A 14,797-nucleotide genomic window follows, 5' to 3' on the forward strand; every position below is an offset into this window, starting at 1 on the left:
AGGAAAGATTGAGGACTTTTATTAAGGATAGGTGTGCGGGTAAGCTACTACAAACAGCATAGTGAACACATTATTGTGGCCAAGATAGACACAAAGCCCATGCCTACTACAGTAGTACAAGTTTATATGCCAACTAGCTCTGCAGATGAAGAAATTGATGAAATGTATGACGAGATAAAAGAAATTATTCAGGTAGTGAAGGGAGACGAAAATTTAATAGTCATGGGTGACTGGAATTCGTCAGTAGGAAAAGGGAGAGAAGGAAACATAGTAGGTGAATATGGATTGGGGGGAAGAAATGAAAGAGGAAGCCGCCTTGTAGAATTTTGCACAGAGCATAACTTAATCATAGCTAACACTTGGTTCAAGAATCATAAAAGAAGGTTGTATACCTGGAAGAATCCTGGAGATACTAAAAGGTATCAGATAGATTATATAATGGTAAGACAGAGATTTAGGAACCAGGTTTTAAATTTTAAGACATTTCCAGGGGCAGATGTGGATTCTGACCACAATCTATTGGTTATGAACTGCATATTGAAACTGAAGAAACTGCAAAAAGGTGGGAATTTAAGGAGATGGGACCTGGATAAACTGAAAGACCCAGAGGTTGTAGAGAGTTTGAGGGAGAGCATAAGGGAGCAATTGACAGGAATTGGGGAAAGAAATACAGTAGAAGACGAATGGGTAGCTCTGAGGGATGAAATAGTGAAGGTAGCAGAGGATCAAGTAGGTAAGAAGATGAGGGGTAATAGAAATCCTTGGGTAACAGAAGAAATATTGAATTTAATTGATGAAAGGAGAAAATATAAAAATGCAGTAAATGAAGCAGGCAAAAAGGAATACAAACGTCTCAAAAATGAGATCGACAGGAAGTGCAAAATGGCTAAGCAGGGCTGGCTAGAGGACAAATGTAAGGATGTAGAGGCTTGTCTCACTAGGGGTAAGATAGATACTGCCTACAGGAAAATTAAAGAGACCTTTGGAGAGAAGAGAACCACTTGTACGAATATCAAGAGCTCAGATGGCAACCCAGTTCTAAGCAAAGAAGGGAAGGCAGAAAGGTGGAAGGAGTATATAGAGGGTTTATACAAGGGCGATGTACTTGAGGACAATATTATGGAAATGGAAGAGGATGTAGATGAAGACGAAATGGGAGATAAGATACTGCGTGAAGATTTTGACAGAGCACTGAAAGACCTGAGTCGAAACAAGGGCCCGGGAGTAGACAACATTCCATTAGAACTACTGATGGCTTTGGGAGAGCCAGTCATGACAAAACTCTACCATCTGGTGAGCAAGATGTATGAGACAGGCGAAATACCCTCAGACTTCAAGAAGAATATAATAATTCCAATCCCAAAGAAAGCAGGTGTTGACAGATGTGAAAATTACCCAACTATCAGTTCAATAAGTCACAGCTGCAAAATACTAACGCGAATTCTTTAAGGACGAATGGAAAAACTGGTAGAAGCGGACCTCGGGGAAGATCAGTTTGGATTCCATAGAAATGTTGGGACACGTGAGGCAATACTAACCTTACGACTTATCTTAGAAGAAAGATTAAGAAAAGGCAAACCTACGTTTCTGGCATTTGTAGACTTAGAGAAAGCTTTTGACAATGTTAACTGGAATACTCTCTTTCAAATTCTGAAGGTGGCAGGGGTAAAATACAGGGAGCGAAAGGCTATTTACAATTTGTACAGAAACCAGAGGGCAGTTATATGAGTCGAGGGGCATGAAAGGGAAGCAGTGGTTGGGAAAGGAGTGAGACAGGGTTGTAGCCTCTCCCCGATGTTATTCAATCTGTATATTGAGCAAGCAGTAAAGGAAACAAAAGAAAAATTCGGAGTAGGTATTAAAATTCATGGAGAAGAAGTAAAAACTTTGAGGTTCGCCGATGACATTGTAATTCTGTCAGAGACAGCAAAGGACTTGGAAGAGCAGTTGAACGGAATGAACAGTGTCTTGAAAGGAGGATATAAGATGAACATCAACAAAAGCAAAACGAGGATAATGGAATGTAGTCGAATTAAGTCGGGTGATGCTGAGGGAATTAGATTAGGAAATGAGACACTTAAAGTAGTAAAGGAGTTTTGCTATTTGGGGAGTAAAATAACTGATGATGGTCGAAGTAGAGAGGATATAAAATGTAGACTGGCAATGGCAAGGAAATCGTTTCTGAAGAAGAGAAATTTGATAACATCGAGTATAGATTTAAGTGTCAGGAAGTCGTTTCTGAAAGTACTTGTATGGAGTGTAGCCATGTATGGAAGTGAAACATGGACAGTAAATAGTTTGGACAAGAAGAGTATAGAAGCTTTCAAAATGTGGTGCTACAGAAGAATGCTGAAGATTAGATGGGTAGATCACATAACTAATGAGGAGGTATTGAATAGGATTGGTGAGAAGAGAAGTTTGTGGCACAACTTGACTAGAAGAAGGGATCGGTTGGTAGGACATGTTTTGAGGCATCAAGGGATCACAAATTTAGCATTGGAAGGCCGCGTGGAGGGTAAAAATCGTAGAGGGAGACCAAGAGATGAATACACTAAGCAGATTCAGAAGGATGTAGGTTGCAGTAGGTACTGGGAGATGAAGAAGCTTGCACAGGATAGAGTAGCATGGAGAGCTGCATCAAACCAGTCTCAGGACTGAAGACAACAACAACAACAACAACAACAACAACAACAACAACAATTAAGGATAGGAGTTGACGGGTGTGTTCATTGGCTGAGTTGATGTATAGGTGAAGGATTAGGTGGGTGAGGGCAATGATTGTTCAGTTTGGAACTGGTATAGGGACTAATGGAAAGAAGGGTTACAGCCAGAGATGGGAGGCCTTTGGGGGTACCACAACAGAATATAATTCAGGAAGTACCAATATCACATGCCTATTTGGCCTACTGCAAGCAAAAAGCTTTGTGTTCGGAAATAGTTCCACATTTCATTCATACGCTCCAGCTTCTCAAGCACGAGATCGAAAAGTAATAGTACAAAATTTTTATATAAATTTGTGTAATGTCCCCGTTTCTTCTCCTTTCTCGTTCTAACAAACAATCTTGTCATCACTAATTCTGCAACTATTCCTGCCAGTGTCAAAACTTATTCTCTGGTTAATTTCACTAACCCTGCCACAATCAACTGCTTAGTTATCCTGTGTTTATTCTCCAGTTAGGCGTTATTATGTGTTCGTACAACACGTTTTCCGCGTTACTCCCAGAATAGAACTTTGGTGGCTGCTAGCGGGGTCTGTAGAACTGGCCATTACTAGTGTGGCGGTCTGGCAAAAAATTTTCTATCAAAATTTGATTTTCTTGAAAACAACAAGAAGATAATACGTAATCTTTCTTACCTGTTATTCCTGTTAGTAGTTTATTTTCACTCTTGTAGTCTGAATCTACGGATTTCGCTGGTAATTATAACAATGCTGATCATTCACAAACGCAGTCAATCACTTAAACAAACAGCGACTGACATTCACTCGTTCGGCTTTATTCTGCTCAGCTCATATAGCCCCCTCCCTGACTGTCTGCAGGAAATTTTATTTCTAGACGCGATGGGGATTCCCCTGGCAAAATCAACTTATGATCCATTCAGAAACAAACTTGGAATATGTCACAAACGTTCAAAAAGCAATAGGGATGCGTTTCAAAATCGTATGAATAATCGATAGACCAACGTGCGCTGGATACTAGGTGCTTTGTGAAACAAGGCTTTTTCCTCAAGAATATGAATTCTTGCCACCCGGGGCAGACATCCAGGTTTGCCCCCATTGAATCTGTAAGCTTGTGCACGCCAGTATAATTTTTCCGTTAAGCATCTTGCTGCTACTGCTTATACAGCTAACAGCCACACTTCTGTAGCCAGGAACAGGAGAAGGTACTACACATGTGCAACTCAACTGTACATGTGCATGAGCCTGCTCGCAACTGCTCAAACGAATCTCATGTAAACAGTTGTGACGTCACGCTCATCGGAGGCAATTTGTTGTTATGAAGCATTGCACAGTGTTCCTAAAGCCTTTGACACATTTTGCTGTTGGTAGACACTTGTATGAGTACTGAGTTTTTTTCTCGTATATGGCACATTTCCTTTGCGACTTAAGTTTTATTTTCGTTTCTTTTTTTCTCATTAATGTTTTATTGCTGAAATATTATTCTGCAGTAGTGGGATACAGTAATATCCTTTGTTAGAGTATTGTTTCTTACCAGTCAAAATTACAAAAATCTAACTGAAAACTAAAACAAGAAAAAATTCTTGGAATTCTAAAAATTCAAGGGTTTTTCTTGGCTTTCTCCTGGATGAAAAAGTTCCTGGGTTTTTCCCAGATCCCCGATTATGGTGTCCCACTACTAAAATATTCAATACTTATCTATTTTGCCTGTCAGTGGTTTCATCTAGAACAAGACACATCCGATCATAAGCTAGTACTCGTCTGATTTGTGAACTTTCACCAGACACAGGCTACAGGTGTAACTTCATTAAAGTATAAATCAAGAAGAGCCTTTTCTGTATATAATTTCCTAATGTGATTGTTGAGCTCTGAAGAGGAAATACCACACACTAGAATTGCTAAAATTCATTTCCACTTTTTGAACTTTAAGATGACTGTGACTGCCTAGAAACTGCTGTCTCACTATACTGTTGCCACAATGCAGTTAATTATTCTTGGCAGGCATCACATTTTTGACATGCTGCTGAATATAATTTAACTGGAGTTTTTCATTAATTGTTGCTGGACATCACAAATGCTGCTCTCTACAACATAAATCCATAATCTTGAATGCCACCACTACACAAATTTTATAACATTATACATTCTGCTTGTCCCCATTTAGGATTTCCATATTTTGAATGGAAACAAAAGAAAAGTTAAGCAAGCAGAAAAAGCACCACAGGTCGTATATGCTACAGTCTTACTTGTAACGTAATGAATAAAGTAATAAAGTTATGTTTGACCTCTGCTTAAGACAGTATTACTACTAAGGGCACATATTGGTTGAAAGCACCGATGATCACTGTTAATCAGTTGAAATCAGTTTGCAAAAGTGCATAAATAAAACACGATTTTGCGACTGGTTGCTGCATATTTGGTAATTTTAACTTATGAATGTCTCTCGTACGTGCTCTACATTCACTTCACTCACACTGGGACGCCTGCTTCTCTTTGCTGGACACAAGCAACCTATCATAATGAATTTGTTGTGCCATTGGTAAATGACCTTCCTCGTTGGTGGCTTCCTACCATACTTGGTTCTAAACATCCGTTGAACAGCTGTACCACACTTGTTTTTGTCGAACTCAAACACACACAAAGTTCACTCTGCACCTGAACTCGCCATGTTTCCAACTAGCGCTGACTATCAGCAAATTACCATACTACACTGCGGCGGTATACAAGGAAAAAACCCTTCCAGGATTTCTCTTCAAAATGGCGTATGTATGATATCTGTACAATATTTGGTTCTTGTGCAATAAATAATAGAAAGTGTTCCCGGACTTTATGTATACCCTGTATTAACTGAGATATGAAGAACTGCTAAGTAAATCGTACAGGCACAGGCATGGAGGGGGTGCGAGTGTGGGTGACGGAACAGTGGGATGCGCACTGTTGATGTGAGTTGCAAAAACTTGCCAAGACAGTGAATGGTGGAATGTAACAACTAATGACTGGGTTTACCGTCACATTACACAATTAAAGTTGAAGAGAACATTATGAACAGAAAGATCGCGCAGTTTGAGGTCTACTAAATGGCTTGTCTCAATTGGTACTGAAAATGCTTATGCAAGTAGACATTTTAATTATTGACACCATCTGGATAAACTGCTTTTACATTTAATTGCACTGTGAGAGCCCAAGTTACATAAAACTGTGTAATATATGTCTTCTTAATGAATAGTGTGTTTGAAGGTGTAACTGTTGCAATGAACATACTTGCAATTCTGGATCAGGAGTAAGAATGGTAATGCCGACTGTGAGATCGCGATAATGGTAGTCATATGCAAACATGACTACAGTTATATCACTGCTAGAAATTATCACAAACACTGTACAACGTACCAAAACAGGAACTAAGTGTGTATACTGAGTAATGAATGTGCACATGCTGAACCTGTGGATAATCACTAACAATTACATTTATTCAGCCAGTGGCCTGTTAAACGTCACTGCTGATGACTTTGTAGCCCAAACAAGAAGGGACTTCACCATACTTTGGCATGGAAATATGTTTAACAGAGCTGCTGTAACAATTTCGGCTGCAACATAACCAGTCACACTATCACCTCAACATGCCGCCATGCCTCTTCAACAACCAACAGGTAAGTTGCATTGCACGTGAAGTCTCCACAGTTAAATATTTAACAAAATTTCACAGTTCAAACTGTAAAACTGTTTTTGAATTATAAAACTATTTTCTTTCTCAACTTTCACTACATAAATAAAATTGCTTGAAGTGAATTATTAACTTTCAACATAGCTTTGTTGACCCACAATCAGTTACAAGAATTTTTCTTTTACTTAAACTATCTTTCTTTCAAATTACTGCTTCTGCAGCTGCGGGTTTTCGTGTGCCTTTTGAGGGAATGTTACAAACGCGTTGCAGTGGTATTCTCAAAGTGAGTTGGTATACCTCCATGTCCAATACGGTCGCAGGCATATATCGTGGTGTCAGCCATTATGTTCTACGCACCAGCCACAATTAAAGCTGCTCGTTCGCTATCAGCCAAAACTTCATGGTGAGGGGAAATTGAAAGTGGCAGCTGTCAAACCACACAGGTTATGTTTACATTGTACTTAGAGTCATGTTACCACACCTCCAGGAGTAATAACTGCTGATTACAGGGACAGGTGAACAGATTTATAGTCTAATCCTACAATGTTTATGCGATTGGTAGCAGAACTGTGTGTGATTTACATAACTTAAAGACTACGTTGAATTGCATTCTTCTCATCCACAGTTCAGAAGTAATATGAGTTGTTCTGGGGAAAATAATCAGACCATACATGGCCTATATTATCGTGAAGTACACCCCTGAGAACCATTATCTCCACAAATAGCATGAAAACTTATTTAAAGTGCCTGGAAGCATTTTGTCACTTTGAGAACATAACCAAGAAAGAGATTCAACTGGAAAGCGAAGTTAATGCTTCAGAAAATTCTATAAAAGACGAGTAAAATAAAGCAGTTCTTTACAGATGATTAAAAATATTTATTGTCTATGAGATAACACAAATTTTCAAAATGACTATTGCATAACGGCTCACATAAGGTGTTGCACGGCATATAAGTCTCTTACTATTTTGTAATAATCAAAATACACGCCAACAAACCTTTAATTAAATGTGTTCCACGAGTACTTTTTCACCAAATCCGAAACATTCAGTAATGGGTCTCAAAAATAAGGAAATGAAATCTTTCATGGAAGTAGAAAGATGTAAGAAGCGAAAAAAGTTGGTGAGAATGGAAAATATGCAACAAAATAAGTTACAAATGTTCATTTCATATTTTCTTTGAGTAAGTCCTTTACAATTATTCAAACAGCCAATTAATATGCAGCACCTGGTGTGTGTGTATGTGTGTGTGTGTAGGGGGGGGGGGGGGGGGGGGGAGGAGAGAGAGAGAGAGAGAGAGAGAGAGAGAGAGAGAGAGAGAGAGAGAGAGAGAGAGAGAGAGAGAGAGAGAGAGAGAGAGAGAGAGACTACTGGATTAAAAAATTTTTGTAAATGGTCAGCATGTTTCCACAATTTTACTGGGAAAGTGCAATATAATTGTAAAACAGACTTGTTCCATGTCATAGCAAGCAACTGCAATTATGATGTATGGAACATGCAAGCGATTAAATTAAAGGAAACCTCTCACCTCCATAAAAGAGACAGTTACTCTGAACTGCCAGTCATTTCGTTTTTCCATTCCTTGAAAGATATCTTTAATTGCTCTTGGTATGACACCCATTTCATTTTCTGGCACATGTGGATTATAACAAGTTCCCATTGAGTATGTTTTCCCAGAGCCAGTCTGGCCATATGCTAATATAGTTACATTATAACCTGTTGAAACAAAAGTTATTATGTTAATGTACATGCTATACAAAAATCTAAGCAAAAACAGCAACAGAAACTTCCAAGTGGAATAGAAATAATAGAATAAGTAATAATTACTTGCTGTGAAGAGGAAGTTGAGATGCTAACAGGCATAAATACACTCCCCCAAAACAAAAATGGAGCACCATGAAGACATGGTTGGCTGTCAATGTAACATACGCACATACCACCTGTAGGTATGTATATGATCAGAGTTCAGTTCTCAGTGATAGGTACAATGGCCTCCAGCATGCAGTAATTTTATTCACCTTTACTGTCATTACCACGACTGGTAGGGCTTATGAGGGGCATGAACAGCGCAAGATGTTCAGTGATGATCGAAGGACATGGAGATGCAGCAAATTTATGTGAAATGGCGTTATCAGCACCAGACAGAGTTTGAAAAAGGGGTCTCCGTGTGGTCTCCATTAGGCTGGCTTGCTGAATCTTACAAAATCTAGGTTTGTGGGGGCATTCTGATGTGACAGTGGCCCAGTGTCAGACTGCATGCAAATACAAGGGCAAGAACATTCGTGATAAAGGTTCCAATCAACCACGACTGACTACTAAAGACCATGATTGTCATATCGTACACCAAACGCATTGTAACTTCATTACATCTGGTGCTGTCACTCGAGAACAAATAATTTACTCCCATCATCATTCAGTGTCAACCCATACCACTAGTCGCAAACTGGCAGCAATTGGAATTACTGACCCATATGCAGGCTGTCGTTAATGCCACAAAACAAACAGTTGCATTTGGAGTGATGCCGTGATCAGGAAGCATGGACTGCTAATGAATAGCATCACACTGTGTTCAGTGACAAATTATGATTCTGCACTATCCCGGATGACCATTCACAGTGAGTATGGCAGGAATCTGGGGAGAGTTCCAATTCTTCCAATGTTTTGGAGAGGCACAGCAGTGCTACTTTTGGCATCGGGGCATGGAGAGCCGTCAGGTATGACTTTAGTTTATGGCTGGTAGTGAATGAGGGAATTCTGATGCACAATTTACATCTTTGTCATCCAGTGTCCATGTATGTCACCTCTCATGCAACACTGTTTTTATGCAATTTTTCAATAGAACAATGCTTGTTCACTCATGGCCCGTGTGTCTATGATCTGTCTGCATTATGTCTAAGTACACCAGTAGCCAGCAAGATCTCCAGATCCGTCCCTGATAGAACATGTGAGGGCCAGCTCTGATGTCTACTCCACCCCAGTCCAATGCCAGCACGCGGGATATCAAGGACAGTTGTAACAGTTGTGGGTCAGCTTGCCAACCAAATCACTGTTTGCAATTAGGCCAGAGGGGGTGCAATGACACACGGATTGGTTTATTTTAAGTTTAAAGTGTTCAGCTACATCTCAACACTTTCTATACATGGGACTGAGTGTCTTTTTATTACGTTACTATAATAAATGCATGTATTTCAATGGTTTTGATTGACATCAGAAGCCCTGGACAAGAACAGTGGAACACAGGGAAAAAACAGGTAGCTGCAAAAATCAAGATAAAGTGGTAGCCCCACTTGCAGTATTAATGGAAGGAAATGAATAAGATACGTGTGGGGGAGACAACCAACAGATTAATATCACTAGCTCAAAAAAAAAATGGTTCAAATGGCTCTGAACACTATGGGACTAAACTGCTGAGGTCATCAGTCCCCTAGAACTTAGAACTACTTAAACCTAACTAACCTAAGGACATCACACACATCTATGCCTGAAGCAGGATTCGAACCTGCGACCATAGCGGTCGCGCAGTTCCAGACTGTAGCGCCTAGAACCGCTCTGCCACTCTGGCCGACTCACTAGCTCATATAGTGTTGTTACTTAACGAATTATCAGTTGTTTGAGCATTTGAGTATCATGCCCCTCCAATTTTTTTTAATACTAAATATGTTCTTAAGCTAGTTAGAACATACACCAGCATATTAGCATAACACAAAAATATGTGTCCTTAAAAACACAAAATACTGCTTAATGAAAGCTGAAAGAGGTTTATTAATAGCATAATTTGTGCTAAGTGCTGTCTAAAGGCTACATTACTCATTATAATCCAATCCTGTTTACTCATTTTTTAAAAAGGTTGTTCTGAAACTTACTTCCAATAATGTGTTTACTTTTCACAAACTTTTATTAAAGTTAAATACATTAATTTTCCTGGATTACTATGGCCACAGGACTTCTATTTTCCTAATCATAATAAAAATTTCCACTTACAATCTCTAATCATTACAATTACATTACTTTCATCATATCTAATTAGTTTTATTTAAAAGTCATTGGACTAATAGATGCGAGTTTTCAAGAAATATAGCATTAGCATCCAGTTGTTTAAGAATTCCATTTAAGCCTGTCACTCTTTAATTTTAAACAATGGGAACTCCAACTTGGAATATCAACAACATAAGGGAGAGAGATTGCTACTTACTGTAAAGATGACATGTTAAGTTGCATACAGGCACAACAGAAAGACATCTATCCTTCATAATTTTCAATATTCTAACCCAGACTTTCCTTTTTTGCAAAGTTACATTAATGTATGTACTCCGTCAGCTATTTGAGATGATGGTCGGTCGGGCAGTCTCTCTCTCTCTCTCTCTCTCTCTCTCTCTCTCTCTCTCTCTCTCTCTCTCTCTCTCTCTCTGTGTGTGTGTGTGTGTGTGTGTGTGTGTGTGTGGTGCTGCTGCCTTTTCTGACACAGGCTTTGGCCAAAAGCTAATGTGTAAGCATATCTTCAATGTGCTTGCCTGCAATTTAATGTGCCATCTCTACAGTAAGTAGGAATCTTATCTTTTCCTTCTATTGTTAAGTTAATTTTACTCATTTTCCCCCGACATCAGTAACAGTCTCACTTATTTCCACGTAGACATGGGATCCATCTCTAAATTCTGTAACTCAAGCAGTACATACATTAACGTAACTTTGCAAACAATGGAAGGTCGGGGTTAGAACATTAAAAATTATGAAGGACAGATTGCTACATGAAGATGACAATGAGTTGCAGAAAGGCGCAACGAAACACTGTTACATACTGAACTTTCGGCCAAAGCAGTATTCCCCGTTTATGCCTTTTTGATGCTGTGTTACAAAATCTAAATCAATGCTGTGCTCGGGTTGAGGTGTCTTGGTGGAACACAAAAATGTGAAAAAATATTTGAAAAAGTTGAATAGAAGTTATTTTAAAAAGCTGTCACGAAATTTGACAAATTATTTAAATAAACAGATATGTCATAAATGAACTGTCTTCAATTTTGATAACAAAAAGGGTAGTTAAGACAATAATAAATTTTTCTATTACAATCTTGGATGGGGTATGGCTATTTTTTTCCTTCGTGCAAATTTATTAAAATATGCAGGTATATTTGTAATTCAATATTGGTAATAATAATCACAAACAAAATCTACATCACATCCTTACAACTAATGACTTTCTGCACTTCAGTACTGGTAAACGATCAACAAAATATTTCTGGATTACTATTTCTTATGAATCATAGCCAAAAAATGAAGTCATAATACTTGATGTCCTTTTCTCAAGATATTCCTGAATGGTTTCCAACTCACTCTCTTTCACTCTTCTACGTTTTTGTGCACTCTCAAGCATACCTTGGGCCAATTTTGCTGACTTTAAATATTTCTTAAGAGCTTTCTTCAGTTTAGCTGAAGTTTGAGAGAGTTCTCATGGCTTCTTAGATATCTTTTTTTTCCCTTTTCTTTCACAGCAGTTGTCTCTTAACTGATTTTTTCATGTTATCAATCTTTAATCACCATTTCAAGATAATTTTGGTTTTGTTCCTCTTTTTGCTTTTCTTATAATTCAAGAATTCTTCCTTTCATATTCTTCCCTGTAATCCCTGTAATTTGCATGTGCTTGCTGTCCATACTTAAAAAGCTGTGAGTCAATCGACACACAGAGAAAATTAGGGCAGTGTCCCAAAGCATCCCTCACACTCAAAACACAGCTTCAAACTCTCTTTATCATTGCTGCCTTGTCTTCTCCTAATGTATGCTTCAAAATGGAATATCTTTCTTTATGTCCCCATTTCCATAAGACAATGTAAGAGAAGCCTTAACCAGTTTGAAACATTTTGATACTTTGACTATGGATGATTAGTCTCTCTGAGATGTGCTCCTACCAGTAATTGTCATTAACTTTGTTATCTATCCTATGGCTACAATATCAATGAGTCACTATTGGAATCGGCCAAGTCATACAAATACCAGGCTGTAATATAGTAGGGATATGAAATAGAATGATCACATAGGCTCAGTCGTGGATAAAGCAGGAGATAGACTTCGGTTTATTGGTAGAAGATGGGGGAAGTGCAAACAGTCGACAGAAAAGATTGCTTACAAATCACTCGTGCAACTCATCCTAGCATGTGGGACCCATAACAGAAAGTACTAACAGGGGATATTGAACATGTACAGAGAAGGGCAGCACAAATGGCCACAGATTTGTTTAATCCATGGGACTGTCACACAGAGTTACTGAAGGAATTGATCTGCAAAACTCTTGAAGACAAACATAAACTAGCCTGAGAAAGTCTACTAACAAAATTTCAAGAACTGGCTTTAAATGATTGCTCTAGGGATATACTACAAACACCTGTGTATCACTCACACAGTGATCTTGGGGATAAGATTAGAATAATTACTGCACGCACAAAGACATTCAGACACCGTTCTTCTCGCACTCCATGCATGAATGGAATAAGAAGAAACCCTAATAACTGGCGCAATGGGACATACCCTTTGCTGTGGACATCACAGTGGTTTGCAGTGTGTAGATGAAGATGTATCTAAAGCTGGGTCTTGTCTTCACATTCCATTCATCTAATAAGTAATCTTGCAGGAAATCAAATAGCATTGTGTTTGCAACCTTTAACATGTCACTGCATCTTCTGCTCTTTATTCTTTCTTTGGAGGCAAAAATCTAATACTTGTCAGCAGTGCACTTGATAAGCATGTCTTTCCATCACATCTGCAAGCTGCTTTCATTGAAGGTTTTTTTTAAGTATTCAAAATGGCACTGTAGGATTTGAACCGAACAGTGGTAGAAATTTTTTTTTTTTTTAGAAGTATACGCTTAAGAAAGTAACACTGAATACCATCCCGCTGTTTCAAAATCTAGTTGGCTGAAGGTCCTGAAGTAAACCACCTGGTGACTGTATGCCTCAAAGACTTGTAATGTGGAATGTTAAACTTTGATTGAATTCTGAACTTCGATTGAATTCTTCATATTCTTCCCAGTGAACAGGCCAACTATTAAATAAGGGTAAATACTGACCAGACATCCAGATGCTTCTTCACCTATACACTCCAAGGCCTTTACATAGGCACTGTGCACTGTAGGGATACTGGAAGTTCCAATGTTTATAAGTTGCATGCCTTGGGTCTTCTGGATCACTATCTAAAAGCCTTAACAGTTTTATTGAGATTAGATCTGTCTGATGCCAGAATGGGGCATTTATTTAGGGACAAGTTTGCGTCAAAGTGCTTCACATAATTTCTGATGCAACATTTTACCATCTGCTTTAATAAAAAAGTTTTTAGGTACACATTGTTATGCAATACTTACTTACTCTCTGAGCAAAATGTAATGGTTGTTTGCAATTCTTTTTTTTATCTTCCATTCTGGTAGTTTCATCAAAACTCAATGTGTAATGCGATGAATATGTTGCGATGAATATGTTGCGATGAATATGTTGCGATGAATATGTTGCGATGAATATGTTGCGATGAATATGTTGCGATGAATATGTTGCGATGAATATGTTGCGATGAATATGTTGCGATGAATATGTTGCGATGAATATGTTGCGATGAATATGTTGCGATGAATATGTTGCGATGAATATGTTGCGATGAATATGTTGCGATGAATATGTTGCGATGAATATGTTGCGATGAATATGTTGCGATGAATATGTTGCGATGAATATGTTGCGATGAATATGTTGCGATGAATATGTTGCGATGAATATGTTGCGATGAATATGTTGCGATGAATATGTTGCGATGAATATGTTGCGATGAATATGTTGCGATGAATATGTTGCGATGAATATGTTGCGATGAATATGTTGCGATGAATATGTTGCGATGAATATGTTGCGATGAATATGTTGCGATGAATATGTTGCGATGAATATGTTGCTTTTTACATGTTTCTGGAAATTAGGTGCCAGTCGATTATTAGATGTCATTTTCTTAGATGAAAGTGAAAAATGTTCAGGAACACTTATCAGGGATCACCATCTTAAAAACATTACAAATCTCATTTGACAAACCCAGAGAGTAATTGGAAATTGGTGATTTCATTGTCCATCAATTGCACAGTGGTGGAACAATCTGTACTGTTGGCACACATACTGAAGTTTAAGGTTGTGTATGATCTGAAAGTTCTAAATTTAACTGATATGGTCTATACTTAGGAACTAAGTTGTTTTTATGATTTGTTAAAAGCAGATGGTGAAAAACTGCCCGAAAAGCTTACCAAAGGTTTTCAATGACATTAGCTGTGTTTGATCATCAAAATGAATCAATGGTAACACGGGAAAATATGGGCCAGACTGGCACTCAAACTCAAGATTTCCCACGTAACACAAGCGGTTTCCTTAACTGCCTCTACCATCCAAGCATGCTTTCCATCTGACCCAAATACCCAACCTGTTACACACTACTGGCTTAGCA

The 14,797-nt window shown here is 38.4% G+C and overlaps 1 protein-coding gene across 1 annotated transcript in view; it reads right to left on the bottom strand.

Annotated features, from left to right (window-relative positions):
- The window catches only part of LOC126481492 (chromosome-associated kinesin KIF4A), a 295,063-nt gene that overhangs the window by 192,064 nt on the left and 88,202 nt on the right, over positions 1 to 14,797 (bottom strand). Inside the window, exon 3 of the mRNA XM_050105274.1 lies at positions 7,866 to 8,053. Coding sequence (XP_049961231.1) covers positions 7,866 to 8,053 — 188 coding nt within the window. The remainder of the gene's footprint in view (positions 1 to 7,865; positions 8,054 to 14,797) is intronic.

Source organism: Schistocerca serialis, chromosome 5 (genome assembly GCF_023864345.2).
Source record: "Schistocerca serialis cubense isolate TAMUIC-IGC-003099 chromosome 5, iqSchSeri2.2, whole genome shotgun sequence".
NCBI classification, from domain to species: domain Eukaryota; kingdom Metazoa; phylum Arthropoda; class Insecta; order Orthoptera; family Acrididae; genus Schistocerca; species Schistocerca serialis.